The 21648-nt window shown below is 41.3% G+C and overlaps 1 protein-coding gene across 1 annotated transcript in view; it reads left to right on the top strand.

Annotated features, from left to right (window-relative positions):
• LOC117435147 (very-long-chain 3-oxoacyl-CoA reductase-B-like) overlaps positions 1–21648 on the top strand; it is a 56103-nt gene that overhangs the window by 28385 nt on the left and 6070 nt on the right. Inside the window, exons 4-9 of the mRNA XM_034058137.3 lie at positions 11767–11877; positions 12478–12542; positions 14403–14447; positions 15594–15628; positions 19322–19403; positions 20396–20461. Of these exons, the coding sequence (XP_033914028.2) occupies positions 11767–11877; positions 12478–12542; positions 14403–14447; positions 15594–15628; positions 19322–19403; positions 20396–20461 (404 nt within the window). The remainder of the gene's footprint in view (positions 1–11766; positions 11878–12477; positions 12543–14402; positions 14448–15593; positions 15629–19321; positions 19404–20395; positions 20462–21648) is intronic.

Below are 21648 nucleotides of genomic sequence, written 5' to 3'. Positions count from 1 at the left end.
GCCACTTCAGTACCTTGTTATGGCTAAGCTCACACTCTCCCTTGCTTATCAGCTCTTCGGGAGTCGATATTAAGTTCTTGCTAGTGCCTTTTCATATATATATATATATATATATATATATATATATATATATAATATCTATATATCTATCTATATATATATATATATATATATGCTGTATATATATATATATATATATATATATATACTGTATATACAATATATATGTATATGTTATTTATTTTGTTTAGCAACGTGTCTAATCATTTTTCTGTTTTCTTTCAGAAATCCAGCGCACGCATAGCCTGCCTCTCTGTACTAGAGTCCGCCTCTGTACACAGACAGTATACTGCGCTAGCCTTCTGGTTTTTCTAGTCAGCGTTTCTCACTACAGAGACACCACCAGTGTTAATGGCTTGTTAGCTACACTGTGCTGTTGAATTGGCAGGAGCCTTTTCGACCTGAAAATATTCCAAGTGTCTCTATGCCGTTGCTGTGTTTGCTTGGCTGCACTGATAACGAAGGCTACTAGATTTTTCTAGTTATCAGGCAACTATAATTTTTGCTGGACCTTTATGATGAAGGGAACTCTCCCTCCATGCTTGAGGTCTACCTGGCAGCTATCTCTGCTTGCCATATTAAATTGACTTGGTCTCGCCAGGGGCATGCTTCCTGGCGGGACAGTTTTTGAAGGGTGGTTGGAGGTTATGACCCCCTAGAAAAGGACCTTGTCCCTTGCTGGCGACTTGATGTAGTGCTGGATGTGCTTACAAAACCACCATTTGAGCCTCTACATTCAGCAGAGCTGAAATTCCTGTCATTAAAGACAGCTTTCTTGCTTACTATTACCTCCGCTAAGCGTGTAGGTGAAATGCAAACATTTTTAACAGCGAAGGCCTTTTTTATTTTTTTGCGGAAAATAGAACTAAGGTTACTCTCCCTAAAAGCATTTCTGCTTTCCATATCAACCAGTCAGGCCTTCCATCCACCTCCTTTCCAGTCTGACAGGGAGATAAAGTTCCATATGCTGTGCACGGTTAGGGCACTGGCGTATTACGTTGACCGCAGAGTTGGCGGCAATCAGAATAATTGTTTATTTGCTTCGGGTCTAAGTTCCACGGACAAACCCTGTCTAAACAGCGGCTGTCGAGGTGGATTGCAGACAGGGTCAGGATTGCATACGATCTAGCCAACCTGCCCCCACCGGAGAAGGTCACTGATTACTCCACAAGAGGCCTTGCAACCTCCTGGGCGTTATTCCAGGGCGCATCTGTTGCAGACGTTTGTAACTCTGCAGTATGTGCTACGCTTCATACTTTTATCAGGTTCTACCGACCTGAATGTCATAGATCAGCAGAACCCTGGTTTTGGGACCAGAATGTTAAGAGCAGCCACTCATTCTGCTTTTTAACACATTTTTATAGTGTTTCACTTTGTCCCAGGGTAGTTAGCCATACACCCTGTTTTGGACTTCTGGTGTTAAATGCTGAGGTTACTCTATGTAACCTTGCAGCATATACACTGCATGAGAGTCCTCCCTCACGGTACTGTGGAATATATGCAATAGTTACTCATCGGTCCTCTGCCAGAATGCTAAAGGCAGTTTTCCTTTATCACATCTGCCGGTGCTGCAAGTCCTTGACTTGCGACGGCTTGGGTATTCTGTCCCATTAGGTAATGGTTAAATTTCGTACTTGAAAGGGAACGCTAGGTTGTTATTACTTACAACCATAACCCTGGTTCCTTAAAATAGAAATGTAACCATTACCCTTCAAGGTCACTGCGTTCACACCAATGCAGCAGGCCTGAAAAGAAAATGGTGCTGAGCCTTATGCGTCACTCATCTTTATCTCCTGGGGGCAGAGACCACGTCTGACGCATACAGGGCTCTAAAAGGGGCAGCTTTGATATAAGTGCTGCAGTAATTCAATTCGGGCTGTAAGAGGCTATATCCCATTAGGTAATGGTTACATTTCTATTTCAGGGAAAAAGTTATGATCATAACCGAATGCTTGCACTCCTTGTTTCTTTTGTTGCAGTAGTCACTCGCTCCTTACAACCCCAGTTCCAGAGCAGGATGTTAACTAGACAAAACTAGTTGTGTTACGTGAAATTAGCGTCTCGCCCTGTAGCATTGCATCTCCACATACACAGTGAAAACATTTAGCTGCAACACAGCTGTCAGAACATGTGGATAGCTATAACGAGTAAACGCAAGCACACATGGCTCAGATTTTATTGCTGATTGCAACCCAGTATGTATATTTATAAAGTGATTATCTTAAAAATAACATTGACAATTCCCTTTTAAAGAACTTTTAAGTCCAGAAATAAATGCACATTCCATTCTTTTATAGACATAGTCACAATAATATCCTCCACAGATGATTGACAACAACGGTTGAACTGAGCCGTGCTTTATTGCTTACTTAACTGACAGCTCAAATGAATACCTGTTCTAATATGTTTCTCCTTTGTTTTGGAAGGTAGTGCTGTTTTATAAGAACATTTCTTTTAGTACTGGGGAGTCAGACTCGGTGTAGTTCTGAAATCTCTTTTTCTCGGTCCTGGGTCTCATGACCCTTTTGAAAGGCACATTGGCAGCCTGGATTGCAGTTGTTTGCTAGCTCTGGGCGGCAAGGGTCCTGTAACAGCAGGTGTCGTGATGTGACTACATGGCATTCGTGTGCCATCCGGCACTCGGGCTGATGCAAATGAGCCCAGGTTATTTTTAGCTCAGTTGAAAGGCAGGCGTTGAGCCACCTGTTTATCCTCAGTGACACAGCGCTGCTGGGGAAGGAGATGGCACTGCATCTCCAGGGAGCTCTGACACCACACACAAACACACACACACACGCTACATGCATACATACAATTCACCATTTACATTTATATATACAGTACTCTAGTCGCTTCCCATTTATTAATTTTTTTTAATGTAGAATAAATAAATAATCCATGAGTGAGGGAAGACATCAGCATGGAGTACGACAGTTCCAAGCTGGTAACGTCTTTACTCACAAACTCGTTATTTCAGTTACCCACCAAGAGCCATTGTGTCTTCTGTTTATACCATGCAAAATGAACCATGTTCTCATTATGACACATTGATGTAAGTAAGCATTTTTAACCCTTGCTGTGGGCAGCTCTGAATTCAAAGCAGGGTGAAGCTGATATTTTGACATGTAGTGTAATAAACACCTGAGTGTTCTCTACATCCCTTACAACAACTATATCGCTAACAAAATTGAATTATATGAATTAAGGAACTTTTCAACCTGTTCACCTGTAGTGCAGTACGGGCTACTTTTGTTTTGCTTAAAAATCAAGCCCTGATTTAATCTGTCCTATAAGTTTGCTTTTTAAAAAATAAACCAATGCATGTATTTTAAACAAATTATGTACCAGTGATAGTGGCAGAACTAGCGACTGTTGCTAGTCATCCTGGTTTTAATGCAACTCTAACCCACTTCACAGATAAATTTGTGAATGGAACAGGGCAGGGTGTTTGTCAGTCTGCAGATTCATTGCCGGCTACATTATTCAAGTGTGTGTTTGTGACTGTGCTGTTACTTGGTGGCTGTGTGTCCATGCTTTCTGCATGGCTGTGCTGTTTCTGTTTTTTTTTGTTTCTCTGATGTTTATTAAAAGATGGAAGGATTATAGAAAGACACCCTTAACTCCATTCTGTCCATATTTAGACTAGACTGTAATAATTGGTTAGCCCAGCTGATTCATTTAAAAACTTATTTATAGGTGAAGTTCTTTTAATCAGGTGTGCTTGTTGGACAATCTGTTTAATAATATAGAGGATTATTGTTCTGACCCCTTGGTACCCCTGAAAAGATGTTCCATCTTCAAAAATAGGTACAAGATTCTAATAAGCAAGATGTTTCAATAAATGCAATGTTGTCCATTTACTACCAATGCAGAATGACTGTGTGGGTGACTACTTGCAGAAACACATGATTTGGGGTAAAATGAAAAACAATGTCCCACACAGTCACTCTGCATAATAACATTTTGGGTGCTACTGCACAAATGGGACACCTTACTTTCTAAATTCTCTTGTCTTCAAAAATGTCTTCAAAAATAGTGGACAATTAGCAATTCAAGGTTACCAAGGTGTTTAGTATGAGCAGAGAAGCAGGTGCAGGGGTGTGCAATACTCATTGTCTGACGTTTTACCATTATACTTTGCATGTCGGACAACGTTCTGTTGCTAGAAAAACTCCTGTAGATTTCTAGGGAGTCGCTCAAGGTCTTGAAAACTAACCTGCAGAAGTCTTTCATTAAAATAAAAAAATAAATAAATAAAAAACTGTAACCCTCAAAGCACAAATATAGAGTACACAAATACACATATCCTTAATTCACAAACCCTCAGTGAGACAGTAACAAACGTATTTAAATGAATGCAACAATACTAATTACATTGCCTTTGTCTACAGTAGCTCAGTAAAGTTTGATGGCCAGCTCTAGGAAGAATATTTAACGTAACAAATGTATATATCTATATCTTTTAGATATATCTGGTCCTTCTCACTTCTATATACACTAGTCTACAATTACAAAAAATGTTAAACTATTTTATATGTAACAGTTTAGCCATTTATTTTTTAAGAAGCTACTTAAATCAGATGGTTGGCAGTAGGTTTGTAAAGCTATAGATTGATTTAATTATTTTTTAATACAACTTTGTGCTGTGAAACCCAATGTCTTCCACACTGCAGCCCAGTGCATTCTCTAACCACTGAACTACTCAAACCCACTGTGTTCCACACTGCATTTAATTTCAATGCGAATCCTACCAGGCATTTGAGTACGTCATTCATTCAGTCAATACGCATGTGATAATTGTGCGTGTGTGTGTATAATAAAAAACCCCTCTGATTTTTTGATCGTCATGGAAAATTTGTGAGCGAATGCGAGAGGAGATTAGGATCACTCCATGCCGCCTCACTAGGGGTTGAGTGCCATTTACGTCGAAGCCTTTTCTTTCACAATGCAGCCACTCCCCTGGGGAAGAGAGGGGGGAGAGTGTGTGCAGCTGCAAGGAGAAACAGGCAGGCAGCCATCCCCCACCCCGCCACAAACTCCTCTCCCTATGTCCCTGACTCTTGCTCCCTGTCTCTGTCCCTTTCCTTCTCGGTTTTATTCCCCATCTTTGCATTTTAGCCCTTTTTGCTTACATATCTGTGTGTTTAAAAGATTTCTGCCCGCTGTCTCCCTCTCTTTGACTCCGTCAGCAGCAGCTCTCTCTCTGCTGTCTTCAGCAATATGCCTGAATGGGCTCAGCGGCATCATGGGATAAAGGCCCTGCTGCTGCTGCCGCTCCATTTCCTCAATGGAACAGGGGCTGCTGGGAAAGAAGCTTCTGGATTACTTTTTCATGAATGGGATTTTCCTCCTGTATTAACTGGCTCTTGTTTTTGTGAACAGAAGCAAGTACATTGGAGACATTAGAGGTGGTGGTGCTTTATTCCAGAGAGAAAAACAGACCTGGCATTCATAATCTACTCAGTGCATTAATTTTAGGCAGCATGGCCCAGTGGTTAGAACTAAAGAGGGGAAGGTAGGGAACTGGAAGGCTCGGTACCATAGTGCTTAGGGAAGAGGGCTATGTGGCTGACAAGTGAAATGAGGGATTTTATTGCCCTGCGTGGGGGGGAAAAAAACATTTATCCTGATTTTTATACCAGTGCAATCCAAAAGGTCTAGAAGGCAAAGAGTGTATGATAAAAATTAGGTAAAGAGGTCAGCTATCATGTCAGATATCAAATTTAGTGCAGCTATCAGGTTCACACGATCCGTGCATCAAGGTCCACATTTTGAATGAGAATTCCTTAGAATTTGGAAAGGCTTGGGGATTAATAAAGCAGAAAACAACACTTGAGTTTACAGACCCAGATGCTCATTATTGCTGTTCAATCATTTGAAACTTCATTAAAGTATATGTAGACCTGTTTTATTTGTCTGTTAACTGAAGACACTGCTGAGCTTAGCAGTTTGAGGAGCAGTTACTATAACCACAGCTGGTCATGCAGAAGTTCACTGTTAACACATAGCTGAAGCAGAGCGCCTGGTACAGTGAACTCCATCGATACTGCAGTGTCCCATCGTCATTGTCATTCTTTGGTGTCTGTCTGTATTGTTATCAAGATGGTCTCTTTGTCTTTATTAAAAAAAAAAAAACACTGTACTATGTATCATGCTGTACCGCAGTACTGAAATACTGTAGATTGCATGTATTGTGCACAACACACAAAACCCAAGTGACAGGGAGGGTTCATGTGAAGGGGTTATTTTGCACCTGCGCTAAAATATGTAATTTGTTTTTTTAGGTTTCAGGATTCCCTCTTTATGAAATGTAATCTAAAATGTGTTAGTAATATGTTTAATAAAAGCTCTGTGGATTAGCTGTGGAAGTGAATGAGATGAGGAGTGATTTGCAGCGGCCCCATGTTCTCGCAGTAGTAACTGAGTGAGCTCTCTGCAGTGAGTTCCCCGAGAGCCTGGAGTCCTGTCTTGTTATTGGTGCAGCCCATGTATTCAGGTGCAGTCCTGCTGTTGCCTAGGTTTTAAAGGCTGTGCATGCTGGCATTTCTATAAATAGCAGCAGGCCTGAGGAAGCGGAATAGCACACATCAGTGAGCGTTAGGGACATGTTTCTATTTACATATGTAATACATTAATATAAAATATTGTTATTAATATATACTGATGCACAAAAGAAACGCAACACTCTGGTCTAATGGATTTAATCAAATATTTTAAACATAGATATCAAACAGAATCTCAGAATCACAAAAATACAGATCAAAGAATCATATGTTTTCAGTATGAAACGTGACACACTGTCAAAATGAAAACATTACAAAGTTAGTATCGGGTATGAAATCACTTAGCATTAACACAATCCTGGCAGCGTTGGCGCATAGACCTGAGCAGCTATGGATAGACTGCTGTGAGCTGCCACTCTTCCTGTGCAGCTGCAGCCAGCTGGCGAAGGTTGGCTGGTCGCGGTTGTCTCTTGTGGATGGCACTGGCGATTTGGTCCCACAGATGTTCTATTGGACTGACGGCAGGAGAAAAAGCTGGCCATGGCAAGACCATGACATTGTTTTCTTTAAGTCTTGCAGTTGTAATCCTAGCACACTGTGGTGTTGCATTGTCCTGCTGGAAAATCGACACTTCCGGATTGACTTGCAGGAATGGAAAACTGTTGCCTCAAGGACAGCGTCAAATATCGTTGAGCAGTAAGGTTGCCCTCAATCTGCACCAAAGGCGTTCTTGTGTTAAAGGAGATTCCTCCCCACATCATCACACTTCCACCGGTTGGCTTGAACAATGCAACAGTCAGCATAATGCTCACCACGACATCTCCACACACTTTCTTCCATCAGGTCTGTCAAGGGCAAAACGGCATTCATCAGTGAGTAAAGCCCTCCACCACTCTCTCTGCCGCCACCTCAGATGTTCTCTGGTCCACAGAAGACGGCGATTTCGTCTATCAGCTGTCAACATGTTACCCCTGAACGGCCTCCGAGCATGCAAATCATTTTCATGCAGACAGCGAGTTACAGTCATTCTGATGACGCGCGTGTTGTTTCTTCCTGGAATTTCTCATGCTGTAGCCACTGCAGTCTGAAAATGATTACGCAGATGGATCAGTCGGATTTGACGTTCCTGGGCAGGTGTGGTGACCCTCTGCCTTCCAAGATGTGGCCTGTCCCTCACAGAGCTGGTTTCCTGGTTTCTCTGGAGTAGTCTGCTGATTTGTTGAAGCAAAACATCTTGTTCTCCAGGCAACTTCTCTCACAGACAGGCTGCCTTCAATCATGCCAATAGCAACCAGGCGATCTTCATTACTTAAGTGGGGAATGGTCGTATCTTTCACTGTTCTTGCATTAATTAAAATCATGTCTTTTCGAATGGCTATTTTGTACAGATTCTTAATAAATTCATTTTGGCAATTTTAACTTAACTCAAATACCAAATACTTTAGCACCTGGCGTTTGTATGAAATCACATGCCTTGAGCTCAGTATTTTCTTATCACAAGGAACAATACTAGCCAAATGTGCTCAATGAGCTATTGATGTAAAATTTAGACTGTTGTGTTTTCATTGTGCATCAGTACTTTATACATATACAGTGCCTTGCAAAAGTATTCAGACCCCTGACCAATTCTCTCATATTACTGAATTACAAATGGTACATTGAAATTTTGTTCTGTTTAATATTTTATTTTAAAACCATGAAACTCAAAATCAATTATTGTAAGGTGACATTGGTTTTATGTTGGGAAATATTTTTAAGAAAATATAAAACTGAAATAACTTGCTTGCATAAGTATTCAACCCCCACACATTAATATTTGGTAGAGCCACCTTTCGCTGTAATAACAGTTTTAAGTCTTTTGGGGTAAGTATGTACCAGCTTTGCACACAGTGAGTGAGTGATTTTTGGCCCATTCTTGGCAGATTTGCTCCAGGTTGTTCAGGTTGGTTGGACGACGCTTGTGCACCGCAATTTTCAAATAGTGCCACAGATTCTCAATGGGATTGAGATCAGGACTTTGACTGGGCCACTGTAGGACACTCACCTTTTTGTTCTTGAGCCACTCCAATGTTGCTTAGGCCTTGTGCTTGGGATCATTGTCCTGCTGAAAGGTGAATTTCCTCCCAAGCTTCAGTTTTTTAGCGGACTGAAGCAGGTTCTCTTGCAGTATTTCCCTGTGTTTTGCTCCATTCTTCCTTCAATTTTAATAACATGCCCAGTCCCTGCTGATGAGAAGCATCCCCACAGCATGATGCTGCCACCACCATACTTCATTGTAGGAATGGTGTGTCTTGAGGAATGGGTAGTGTTAGGTTTGCGCCACACATAGCGCTTTGAGTTTTGGCCAAAAAGCTCTATCTTGGCCTCATCTGACCACAAAACCTTTTTTCCCACATCGCAGCAGGGTCACTCTCATGCTTTCTGGCAAACTCCAGACGTGCTTTCAGATGGTACTTTTTGAGTAATGGCTTCTTTCTTGCCACCCTCCCATACAGGCCAGTGTTATGCAGAGCTCTTGATATGGTTGACTGGTGCACCATACACCACTCCCAGCCACTGAACTCTGTAGCTCCTTCAAAGTGATTGTTGGCCTCTCTGTGGCATCTCTCACAGGTCTCCTTGTTTGAGCGCTGAGTTTTGAGGGACAGCCTTTTCTTGGCAGTGCCTGGGTGGTGTGATGCAGCTTCCACTTCCTGATTATTGATCCAACTGTGCTCACTGGGATATCCAAACACTTGGATATTATTTTGTACCCTTTCCCTAATCTATGCATTTGTATTACTTTATCTCTAACTTCTATAGAATGCTCTTTGGTCTTCAGATTCACAGCCTGACCAATGATCCTTCAACAGTGGGGTTTTTATCCAGAAAATGTGACAGCAACTTTAATGGTTCACAGGGGGATGCCAATGGTAAGGTAATTGTGTCCTCGTTAGGGCAATTTCTTTCATCGGTGTAAACTGGGAGCTTCCACAGCACAGGGGTTGAATACTTATGCAAGCAAGATATTTCAGTTTTTTATTTTTCTTAAATATTTCCCAACATAAAACCAATGTCACCTTACAATAATTGATTTTGAGTTTGTGTTTTAAAATAAAATATCAAACAGAACGAAATTTCAATGTACCATTTGTAATTCAGTAATATGAGAGAATTGGTCAGGGGTCTGAATACTTTTGTAAGGCACTGTATATAAAATAAAAATCTGGTCCCTCTCACTTCTATGTACACTAGTCTATATTTAGAATTTTAAAAAAGGAGGTTCTGGATCCAACAGGATACTTATTGAAGATAACATTGCAGAAGATGACCAATTAATTATAATTTATAGCTGTGTATTAGTCCAGCTAAAGGATTGAAAACAATTAGTGTTATATAATATATTAGCAATGACAAATATTCAAACAAACACTACATGAAACACTACATTTGTTTAATATAACAGAATTTGTATATTGCTGTATCAAAAAGATTTCATACCAAGGAAACCGATGCATAATTGGTGTCTGTAATATGTAACAGTGGGTGTCTCCTTTCAGTAATGGGTTGTTTTATAACAAATGGTATTTTTCCAGCTAATTCAAAATTAATTAATATTTCAGTATTCATTTAGATTTTAAAAGAATATTCAAACATGACAAATACATGTTCCTCCCAGCACATATATATATATATATATATGGGCTATAACTTGCATTGAATTGAATAGAAATGGTGTTCTAGCTAGTAGTGAGATTGCCAGTGTGTCATTAATTTCCCCAGATACCGGCAATGCACTGTAACAAGCTGCTGTAATGCTGTATACAATATATTACATATATTACATGCAATAAAAAAAAAAAAAAAGTTTGTGCTTTTATTAAGTGGTATTTACAGGGTGGAGATGTATTCCAAGCTTTTTGGATTCTTCTTAAATGTAATCTGTATAGCAAATGCACGAATTGGGAGAAAAGGGGAGGCCAGTCTTTTGTTCCTTGTCTGTAACAAAGCCGTTCCATCGATCAAGACACTAGACGGACCATTGGTCTACCTGACTGTCTGAAGTTTTAAGACAGTTGGGGACCAGTGTTGTTAAAACTAGAAAGCCTGGGTTTGCCAGCGCTGTATACTGTCAGCTGTGTAGTTTATTTATAGCTCAGGGTGCTGCAGTTCTAGAGCAAGCAATCTTCTGCCTAAGAATCGCATAAGAGTTCTGCAAAGCTAAATAAAGATCCGAGACCGAAAGCTGCAAATCCTGTGTTCCACCACAATACCAACCATTTATATGCAGTCGATTTGTGTCAGGTTTTTTTTATTTTTATTTTTTTATTTGGATTTCTTTTTTTTTATTGTTTGTTACAATCTGTTAATTTCAGTGATAAAATTACCAAACCAAAACCATGAGCCAATACAAGCGCTGATTCAGGTGAGACAGACAGGGTGTTTCACAAGGTGCTGATTTCAGGTGAGATAGACAGGGTGTGTTTCACAGAACTGATTCAGGCGAGAGAGCGAGACAGACCAGGTGTTTGACCAGCACTGATTCAGGTGAGGCAGACGGGGTGTTTCACAATTTCAGCTGAGACGCCCTTTTCAGGTGCCTGTGTGAGGGACTGTGATAGCACTGTAAACCTGAGTTTCACAATGACTGGCTAGTAGACCGCCACTGGTCTGTGTTCCTCTTTTACTGTTTCTAGGATTCCATTGGAGGAAAAGGTAGGGCAGCAGTGTGGAGTAGTGGTTAGGGCTCTTGACTCTTTACTGGAGGGTCGTGGGTTCAGTCCCACATGGGGGACACTGCTGCTGTACCCTTGAGCAAGGTACTTTACCTGGCTTGCTCCAGTAAAAACCCTACTGTATAAGTGGGTAATTGTATGTAAAAAATAATGTGATATCTTGTAACAATTGTAAGTCGCCCTGGATAAGGGCGTCTGCTAAGAAATAATTATGTAATAATGCTTTTTCATTTTTTGTATTTTATGTAAGGATGTTACAAAGGATGTTTTATTTTTGATTTATTTCTAGTTTTTCAAAATGAGCCCAGGTTTTTGTTCTCTTGCACCTCATATGGTTTTACATTGCAGTCGTCATTTCTTTTAAAAAATGACTGGCCAGCTTTTAGGAAGACGAGGAACGCAGAGATTAACCCAAGAGTCCTTTTATGGCAATACAACCGTCTCTTGATTTGAGCTGCAGCCTCTTAAAACAACAGCCTTTCTTTCAGGGGAGAAGTTCCAAGTTGACACCAAGACTATCGCCGTGGATTTTGGACAGGGGGTTGGGATCTACCAGACGATCGAGAAGGGACTGGCAGGGCTGGAGATCGGAGTACTGGGTGGGTACATTGAGTGAAGGGACTGGCAGGGCTGGAGATCGGAGTAATGGGTGGGTACACAGTGATTCCTTCAGTGCTGGTGCTGTAAAAAAACAGATTGAGTAATGCTGTCATTGACGCTCCTTAGGCACTGCAGCCATCTAGTTGCTCAACACAGAAATGCATTCTCTTTGAAATATCCTTCTGTAGGGTACAGAGGGATATTTCCTGCAAGTATTTGTGTCCTGTTGCCGTTGCAGCACACGTATCCTCGTTCTGTTCATGAGAAGCTCATAATATCCATTTCCGTCCTGTATGCTTAGTTTAAAGACTGAACATCAATACAATAGAAAAAACAGCAGCATAGTAACCATTTGCGATATGATCTAAACCACTAGATTTTTGCTTCTTTCTGCTTAATTGTATGTATCTGATAGGGTGTGTGCAGCTCACTGTTATTGTATGTATCTGATAGGGTGTGTGCTGCTCATTATTGTGCATTACTATGTTCTGGAAATAGTGAAACGTATAGGGGGAGAGAGGAAGGGGTGGTGCTAAACTGGTGTTGTCCCAAGCCAGATCTCCGCCATCCAGTCAACTTTTGTTGTTTCTTCTCCCTAGTTAACAACGTGGGGATCTCCTACAGCTACCCAGAGTACTTCCTTGATGTCCCTGACCTTGGTAACGTAAGCACCCTTTAAAACGGACTAAACGTGTGTGGTAGATATACTGTAAACAGCACAGGTAAGCCACAAGAAAGTGAATATATGTAGGTTATGTTTGATTGTCCTGATGTCAACGTGCACATCAGAACTTTAAACATTACAAGTAACGAAATAGGTCTGACTTGCATCCAGGTCTTTGAAAAAAAAACAAAAAAAAAACACAACTGTGAATGTGTGAATGGGAGGGACGATGACAGAGCTCTTCACACTGTCATGGTCCTGCACCTTCTTTTAACACTTTATTCACAAGTAAATATACTGACTGTATTGGGAGCTTTAATTTAATTGATTCATCTGTTAATGTGAACAGTTGATAGTCAATTCAATCGCATACTTTACAGGTCTCTTACAATATGGAATTGAAGGTATGCTTCAGAAACATCCAGGAAAATAAATGTTCTAAGCTACTATCAAAAACACCACTGTTTTCAGTAAATCTGTGCATTCAGAATTTAATGGATGTAATGTGCTTAGTGAAAATGCAGATTTAAAAAAAAAAAACTAACATTTTTTAACTTTGGAATATTTAAGTAATCAGTGAACAAAATGTTTAATCGATTTTAAAGACAACTTTTGCATGTTTGTCATCTGTCTCACATGTTATGTCACTTCCAGGAATCAAGCAAGATTACCTAATTGAGTTATCTAGCAGTCTAATACTCTTTAGTGGGTCATTTTAACAAATAATTTATTTGCACTATATTGACGGGGAAAATCGCCAAATCTAAAGTTTGCTTTCTATGATGATTTTTAGCTTCCTGCTGTGTCTGCTTCCGTATACCTCAGACATTAAAATAATTAAACAGTAGAACGACTCACTGGAAGGAAGTAGCTGGATTTGTTGAAAAAGAGAAAGTGACTAGCAGTTCTAATTATCGGTCCCCATCATGGGATCCGCACTATGGCTGTGTTGCTAGTACAGAGGCAGCCATCGGTCCCCACCATGGGATCAGCGTTGTGGCTGTGTTGCTAGTACAGAGGCAGCCATCAGTCCCCACCATGGGATCAGCGTTGTGGCTGTGCTGCTAGTACAGAGGCAGCCATCAGTCCCCACCATGGGATCAGCGTTGTGGCTGTGCTGCTAGTACAGAGGCAGCCATCGGTCCCCACCATGGGATCAGCGTTGTGGCTGTGCTGCTAGTACAGAGGCAGCCATCGGTCCCCACCATGGGATCAGCGTTGTGGCTGTGCTGCTAGTACAGAGGCAGCCATTGGTCCCCACCATGGGATCAGCGTTGTGGCTGTGCTGCTAGTACAGAGGCAGCCATTGGTCCCCACCATGGTATCCGCACTGTTGCTGTGCTGCTAGTACAGAGGCAGCCATCGGTCCCCACCATGGGATCCGCGTTGTGGCTGTGCTGCTAGTACAGAGGCAGCCATCGGTCCCCACCATGGAATCAGCGTTGTGGCTGTGCTGCTAGTACAGAGGCAGCCATCGGTCCCCACCATGGGATCAGCGTTGTGGCTGTGCTGCTAGTACAGAGGCAGCCATCGGTCCCCACCATGGGATCCGCGTTGTGGCTGTGCTGCTAGTACAGAGGCAGCCATCGGTCCCCACCATGGGATCAGCGTTGTGGCTGTGTTGCTAGTAGAGAGGCAGCCATCGGTCCCCACCATGGGATCAGCGTTGTGGCTGCAGTTAAACTGGCAAGCTGAAAGAAGTTGTGTAAGGTGCAGCTCAATCGTCTGACCTGCTGCACTGTATAAATTAAAAAGTGTTGAAGTTTAGGGAGCAAAGTTACTGTGCTGATTGACTAGCAAAACAAATAACCTACTTTTTTTTTCTTTTTTTTTAACTACTTTTTTTAATCTGTTTCACAGATGATCAACAACATGATTAGCATCAACGTCACGTCAGTCTGTCAGGTAATGGATTATTTGTGGTGTGTTGTGTTGTGGTGTTTTTTGTTTTTTTTTTCTTGTCTGGTAGCAATGAGATGAAAGGAAATTCTTCTTTTTAGAGCTGTTTTCCTTGGCCTGGATTTTAAGTGTTTCAGCCTTTATGTTGTACAGACTGTACAGGGTGAGGAATTATCAGCTTGGGCATATTGAGAGTACAGCACTTAAATCAGCTATGGAATCTATTGAAACCAACATTCAGAAATTGTCCTTTTTTTAAAGTAGCTCCAGAACTACTGTAGGGAGCAGTGCAGTACATGCATTACTCAATGAAATGTTGTTAAAACAAAGCAAATCTGAGAAGCAAGAGTGTCTTCTCTTGTACACGGCTATGCTAGCAATTCATGGACCTCTTGCCCACCAAAGTACATGAAAGAATCCCCCCTTATTCTGTAGAGATCGTATAAACTCATACTGTATTTGATTACTGTGGGAGAGCAGAGGGGAAACACCACAGTACTGCAAATGGAGTTCTGTTGTCTGTTACGGGATAATAGTGTCTTCTAGTGTGCCCTTTAGATGACAGAAACTCAAACTTGAACTGTGTTGAGGTTTAAATGCACCCCTCCTCGGTCTGCAATGCTTCTGCTTGTGCATGCCTCGCTGTAGGGGATTATATCGTAGCCCATCTTAGTGAGATGGTAACTATTCCGCAGCAGGATGCCTTTCAGTTTGCAGCATTTTTCCCTGGGATGTGAGCTCCACTGAACTTGGAGGCTGTGGGCAGGGGCTGTTTGTCTGCTTGTTTTTTGCAAGGGGAGGTGGGTGCCTCTGCTCTGCTCTGATCTGCTCTCCCCTCCTCGCTCACGCTATTGTACCTGTAGTTTGTGGTTCCCAGAGCAACAGTGAGCTCCACCCACGCTGTCTGCTCCCCACCACCCACACAGTCGTGTGTGTCTGTTTTTTTCTTTCTCTCTCTCTCTCTCTCTCTCTCTAGGCCGCAGTGTGGCCTAGTGGTTATTGCTGAGGGACTGGAGGAAGAAGCATATTTTAGACCCATTGAAAATCTTCAAAAACTCAATGTCTGTGGGTTGAGAAGGGGTTTTTTTTGCTGCGTGGGGTACCCTGGCACCCCTGACTAACCGTCTCTCTCTTTATTCCCACCTCTTTCAGATGACACGGTTGGTGCTGCCAGGGATGGTGGAGAGGTGAGTAACTGCCCACCACTGGAAAGCTGCGTATCAAATTGTGATGAAACAACTAGTTTTTGTTAGTCCTCTGTACGTACAGTACTGTGTTGAGCACAGCAAGGAAACCTATCAGTCCCCACCATGAGATGAGCACTGACCGGCTCTTTCACTTGTCGTGTTGTGTGCACACACTGAAACTGCAAGCTTCCCAAATCAAACACATTGTAGTAGCAACAAACTCGCTTGAGCTAATGACCAATACTGTACTCCCTGATACACACACACACACACACACACACACCCCCCTGCTGAGTCCTCTGGAGAGTGAGCTCCCTTTGCACACCCCCACTCTGCCCCTGGGGAGTGTGAGAGGGGCTCCCCTGTGCTGTGAAAGGAGATCCCTGTAACGAACATTCCTGAGGTGGAAGCTCCCTCTGTCAGGTGACTGAGTCATCCCCCGCTCAGGATCCCCTTCCTAGCTTCCTTCCATGCCTGCCTTGCTGGCTTAGGGGCTCCACTTATGTAACTCTATTAAGAATTTGTCGATGACTCATGGTGACTAACACAGCATTCTCCATTCACTCTCCGTGACTCTGAGGGGGCAGCAGGGATTCTACTGGTAGTTTCTTCGCTCTGTCATCACTTGGGCAGGCTGGCCTAGCAGTAAGAGCCAAGTGCTGGTAGATAGCTGATCTTGGCTACAAACCTGTTATCGCTACCTAAATTCACTAGCCCTATTAGTCCACACCACAAAGCAAATCCACAATTAAGGACTGATTTGACAGTGTGTTCAGGTTAGGGTTAAGGTTTCTCGCTGTAGCCAATGCCACCCCGACCCCCCTCCCCCCCTACCTTTCAGGAGATTTGATTTCACATAAAAACAACCGTCAGGTTTGCTGAAAATGTGAGTAAGAAAATTACAGGCAAGAGGAATTCCTATCCCTCAAATTTTGCAATGCATTTTAGCATTGGCTGTCAAATTCAATAAAGTGTTCTGTAATAGATGATTGCAAATAAACAAGTACAACATACTTACAAAATAGAGCTACCACTAACATGAAAAGAACAGATCACCCTGGTCTTCATCCACTGTATGCACGTGTATGACTGACATGCAGCCAGACAACCCTCAAAATTGTAATACGTTTAACATGCTTAGCAAGTTGCATCACGATCGGATAAGCAGTTCTCCAGATCTAGTTACAGATGTGTAAAAATGTGTGTACGTCTGTATTGTTGGTGCTGCCCAAATCCCCAATGAGGGATAATAAGAGAACTCAATCCTGGGGTGTTCGATCTGAAAATACAAAACTGAAAGGGCCTACTGATTTTGGACCATATAAATAGTCTATTTTCAGCACAGTAATTGGTTCACTGGCCCTGGTTCTATGGAAAGAATCTCTCTCTCGCACAGGTATCTGATGCCTCAGAACCATATAGGTCATGCAAGGGAATGGGTTTCCATGGTAACACACAGGGCAGCTGGAATGAATACAGCATGCTGTGTGTGTGAGCGTGGGCGGGTGTGTGTGTGCCAGTGTGTGTTTTATTATTACTTGTTGAAAGGATTTTCTCATGCCAGTGAATATTATCCAAGTCTATATATATATATATATATATATATATATATATATATATATATATATATATATATATATATATATATATATTATATATTTTAATAAGCAACTTGTGCAACAAGAGAAATGGCGCCCCAAATCTATGTACTGCCAATGCAGTGCGATTGGTCAGGACATTAGGTGCCTGCAGACTGGGTTTCTGCAATGGTGACTGTCTGGACTGGCACTACATTTAATATGAGATCTGTCTTGACTGTCACCTATACATAAACACGTTTTGTATGTTCTGCAGCTGTGTGCAAAGTATGTAAGCCTGAAGAATATTGGGGAGTTATGGGAGGAGAGTCAGATATTTGGGGACAGCTTTTAATGGAGTTGTTTTTTAAGGTTCAGTTTCAAATTAAATACAGCTGCTTTAGTGGTATAAGAGTATTTGTTTTATTGTATAAAAAATGAGTCAGTAATATTAATGGTGTTTTCTTGTTGCCATTATTTGGCTCCTCCATCTGCCAAATTTCATTGCATTTCAACAGCAGCATTGCATTCTGACTTCATAGTCACCCTTGATATAGACAGTGTGTACAGTTCGAGAAAATTGGGATTTGCACACACACACGGAGACCCCTGTGCCATTGCCAATTTAACACTGCTGTACTCTAGAGACAAGCTACTATATAGACACGTGGTGGATAAAATAATCATTAATAGTCAGTTTCTACAGTGGAGGTTTGGTGTTTTTTAAAAAAGCTGTCCCTATAGCTTTTGTGTGCAGATTGGTGATTACAGCTAACTAAATATGACTTTAATCCATGTCGCTCCCTGATCAGCACTTAACATTGAGAATCACACCCCATGAGGAGACAAAGAGTTACATTCATAAAGTGATTTTCACTTTACCAGCTATTTAAAATGAAGAGTAGAACATTCTGCCTCATCGCTTTAATATGTAAATGGCAAGTCTGGCAGTAAAGTCAACCCAGGGGCAGAAATTCTGCCGGTACTCTGTACCAGGGCTTATTTTAACTAACGTTACCCACTGTTCTCCCATTCTTTTCTTAAACAAAATATGTTGCATTTTTTAAACGGTTTTATGAGGATTCATAACGTACAGTGTTAATTAAGTATTTGCCCTGCTGGCTAGCAAAATTCTTCTGAAAGTGTGCTGTGATGATGATTATGCCATGATGAAAATTCAATTGAAGAAAGTGTACAGTATGTATAACACATAATTCCATCACATTTCAATTGAAGATAGTGTACAGTATGTATAACACTAACATAATTCCATCACATTTCCTTTGAAGCCTTATCAAAATCAATTTTTTTTTCTGGAGTAGAACGAAAGTCATTGTATTTAACTTGCTCTTAATTGTATTATTACTTGTACTGTGATTTTTGAAATGTATTTTTGTTTACGACTGTACGTCGCCCTGGATAAGGGCGTCTGCTAAGAAATAAATAATAATAAAAAAATAATTAATATAGACAGAATCATAACAGTGAAGCACACATCATATATCATTGTGGGATTAGTAATAAGTAAAACAACCAGGATATATGTTCTAGTCCAAGGCTATCATTGTAGCATGGCCAGGTCCTGTTGTAGGCGAGTACCCAGAGTCTGGAAAGCATGGGGATGATTTCAGAGAATACTATGGAGATTAAAATGGCCATGTCAAGTTCATCATTTTTTTATTTATTTATTGTTTGCCGATATCTATGCATTTTAGAACAATTTACTCATTGACAATCAAATTGGCTAAATATTTGTAATGTTTCCACTCGGCTGCGTTTCAGTATCTGCACTTGTTTGAGAATTTCACCCCTGAGTCCAAGATGCTGTTGCTGGTATTGGACTTGCCGAAGTCAGAAGGATCTCGGAAAATGAGTCTTGTTATTTGCCCGCAAACAAGGCAAATAAAATAATTAATGTTACAAAACTATCAAGAAACTGCTCAGAACAATACTGTTTCAGATCCTTGAACTGTTTCTTGTTAGTTTCATATGTCAGTTATTGTTCTATTTGCTGAATAGGTATAAACTGGGGTAGCTCTCTGTCTGCAAGACACGCGTCTGCTGCTGATCTGTTGGATTTTACAGGGGTGATTCATTCAGGATATGTGTGTTTCAGGTCCAAGGGGGCCATTCTGAATATCTCCTCTGCAAGTGGCATGTACCCAGTCCCCCTTCTCACACTGTACTCCTCCACAAAGGTAGGTCCTATACTCTCACTGTCACACACACACACTGCATGTTACATCCTTCAAGTACGGTTCTAATTTTCTTTATGCATTTTCCTGGATGTGAGCATAGAGACTAAGTTAAATCAATGCAACACTAATTGTGAGCAGAAATATTTCAATGATTTTATTAATTTTATTAGGTTACATGATGCACTTTATTCATTTACGTGGGCTTCAGACCTTGGCATGCTGCTCCTTGGGCAGACATTGTCCTAAAAGAAGAAAAAAAAAGGTTTTCTGTTGAACACTCCCTCATTGTTCTTTAGCATGCTCTCTCATTAGCAGATGGATGTTTTAATGCTAAGCATATAAACAGAAGGCAGATACGTTTGGAGATGCATGTTTTTATTGCAAGGTGCAAGTAGATTTTGTCTGAGACACCTTACACATGACGTATGAACTTAAGTCACACAAATGAAGATTGTACTTGGGAATAGTGCTAAAATGTAAAATATATATATTTTTGCAAAACGTAGCTTTTATCCCCTTCTCCCCCGGTCGTGAAATGGTTCTGTCCCTGAATCATGCATGTGGCCTACAGGTGTGTGTCCTGGTGAGGCTGTTTATTAAAAACAAAAGTGCAGCGGGAGAAATGTCTTTTTAAAAAGGTTACAGCGATTTCTTTAGGTAGTATTTTCCTCTTGAGAAACTCATGTCAAGTTCACTCTTTCTTTAAATTGATGAAGTTAATAGGATGCTCCATTTGACATTTTTAAACTTTGGAATGAGGTGTGGTGTTCTATGCATAGGATGATATCTGTACACGGGATAAGAGGTACTGGAATATAGGCAAATACTTCACTGTGATTTGGTTGGTTTCTGGTTACAGCAGGCTTTGCTTGCTTTGTCTTTTGAAGGTGTGACTCAATATTGACTGCTGTGTAATGTTAATTTTCTCTCTCTCTCTCTCTCTCTCTCTCTCTCTCTCTCTCTCTCTCTCTCTCTCTCTCTCTCTCTCTCAGGCATTTGTTGATTTCTTCTCTCGAGCAATGCATGCAGAGTACAAGAGCCGGGGGATCATTGTGCAGGTAATGCACTTCCATTCCAGTGGAGAGGCCCTGCTCCTTCCTTCCTTCTTGTATACTGTTGCCACGGAGACCTGCGCTGTCTTAGCAACAGCAAGAATTTGCATTCACACACCTAGGGCTGTGACACTTAGGTCTAAAAGGCACAGCGCTTTGTTTAGTACTTCTTTTTTATTTACTCATTGGTTAGATAAGTAGCTACTACAGAGCTAAGGAAAAGGGAGACATGTGTGGTTAGAGATGAGAGATTGGGAGGGAGACAGTGTGATCTAGTGGTTAGAGCCGAGGGACTGGGAGGGAGGCAGTGTGGTTTAGTGGTTAGAGCCGAGGGACTGGGAGGGAGGCAGTGTGGTCTAGGTGTTAGAGCTAAGTGACTGGGAGGGAGGCAGTGTGGTCAAGTGGTTAGAGCTGAGGGACTGGGAGGGAGGCAGTGTGGTCCAGTGGTTAGAGCTGAGGGACTGGGAGAGAGGCAGTGTGATCTAGTGGGTAGAGCCGAGGGATTGGGAGGGAGGCAGTATGGTCTAGGTGTTAGAGCTAAGTGATTGGGAGGGAGGCAGTGTGGTCTAGTGGTTAGAGCCGAGGGACTGGGAGGCAGTTTGGAAAAGCTTCCTCCCTCTTTTTAAGTGAGAATTCCACCACATACCGTTTTAATCAATACACTGATGAAGGCACTAGCCAAAATGTTTGACTGACTTTATTAAGTTTTAGAAAACCTTGATGTACTAATTCCTTATTGATGATTTTATTCTTGACATCATGACAGGACATTATGTTTTTATGGACAACGTTGTATTTGGGATTGGGATATTGCAAAAATATATACTTTAATAATGGGAAAACAAAAAAAAAGTTGTACCGCTTACCTTGATCAGAAATGTATTATTAAAATTCCAAATGAACGTACTTGGATGTTTGTTCATCTAGGTTTGCACGTGAGGGTTTTCATGAATCTGGCTCGAGTGACTTGAACTTCAGCTCCCCCTTGTGGCACTGCCTTGCTCAGCTCCTCTCAATTTCATTGTGCTTCCACTGTATGTCTTGTGATTTTATGTTTTAAAGATACACAAAAAAACTTGGTGTAAGATATCAATACATATATAAATACAAGAAAAAAACAAGTTGGTGCCATCCTTTCCAAAAAGAAAATAGAAATGACTCCATCACTATATGATGCACCATTTGAACAAATA

The sequence above is a fragment of the Acipenser ruthenus genome, chromosome 28 (assembly GCF_902713425.1).
Source record: "Acipenser ruthenus chromosome 28, fAciRut3.2 maternal haplotype, whole genome shotgun sequence".
In the NCBI taxonomy this organism is placed as follows: domain Eukaryota; kingdom Metazoa; phylum Chordata; class Actinopteri; order Acipenseriformes; family Acipenseridae; genus Acipenser; species Acipenser ruthenus.
This window is presented reverse-complemented; position numbering and strand designations above follow the sequence as displayed.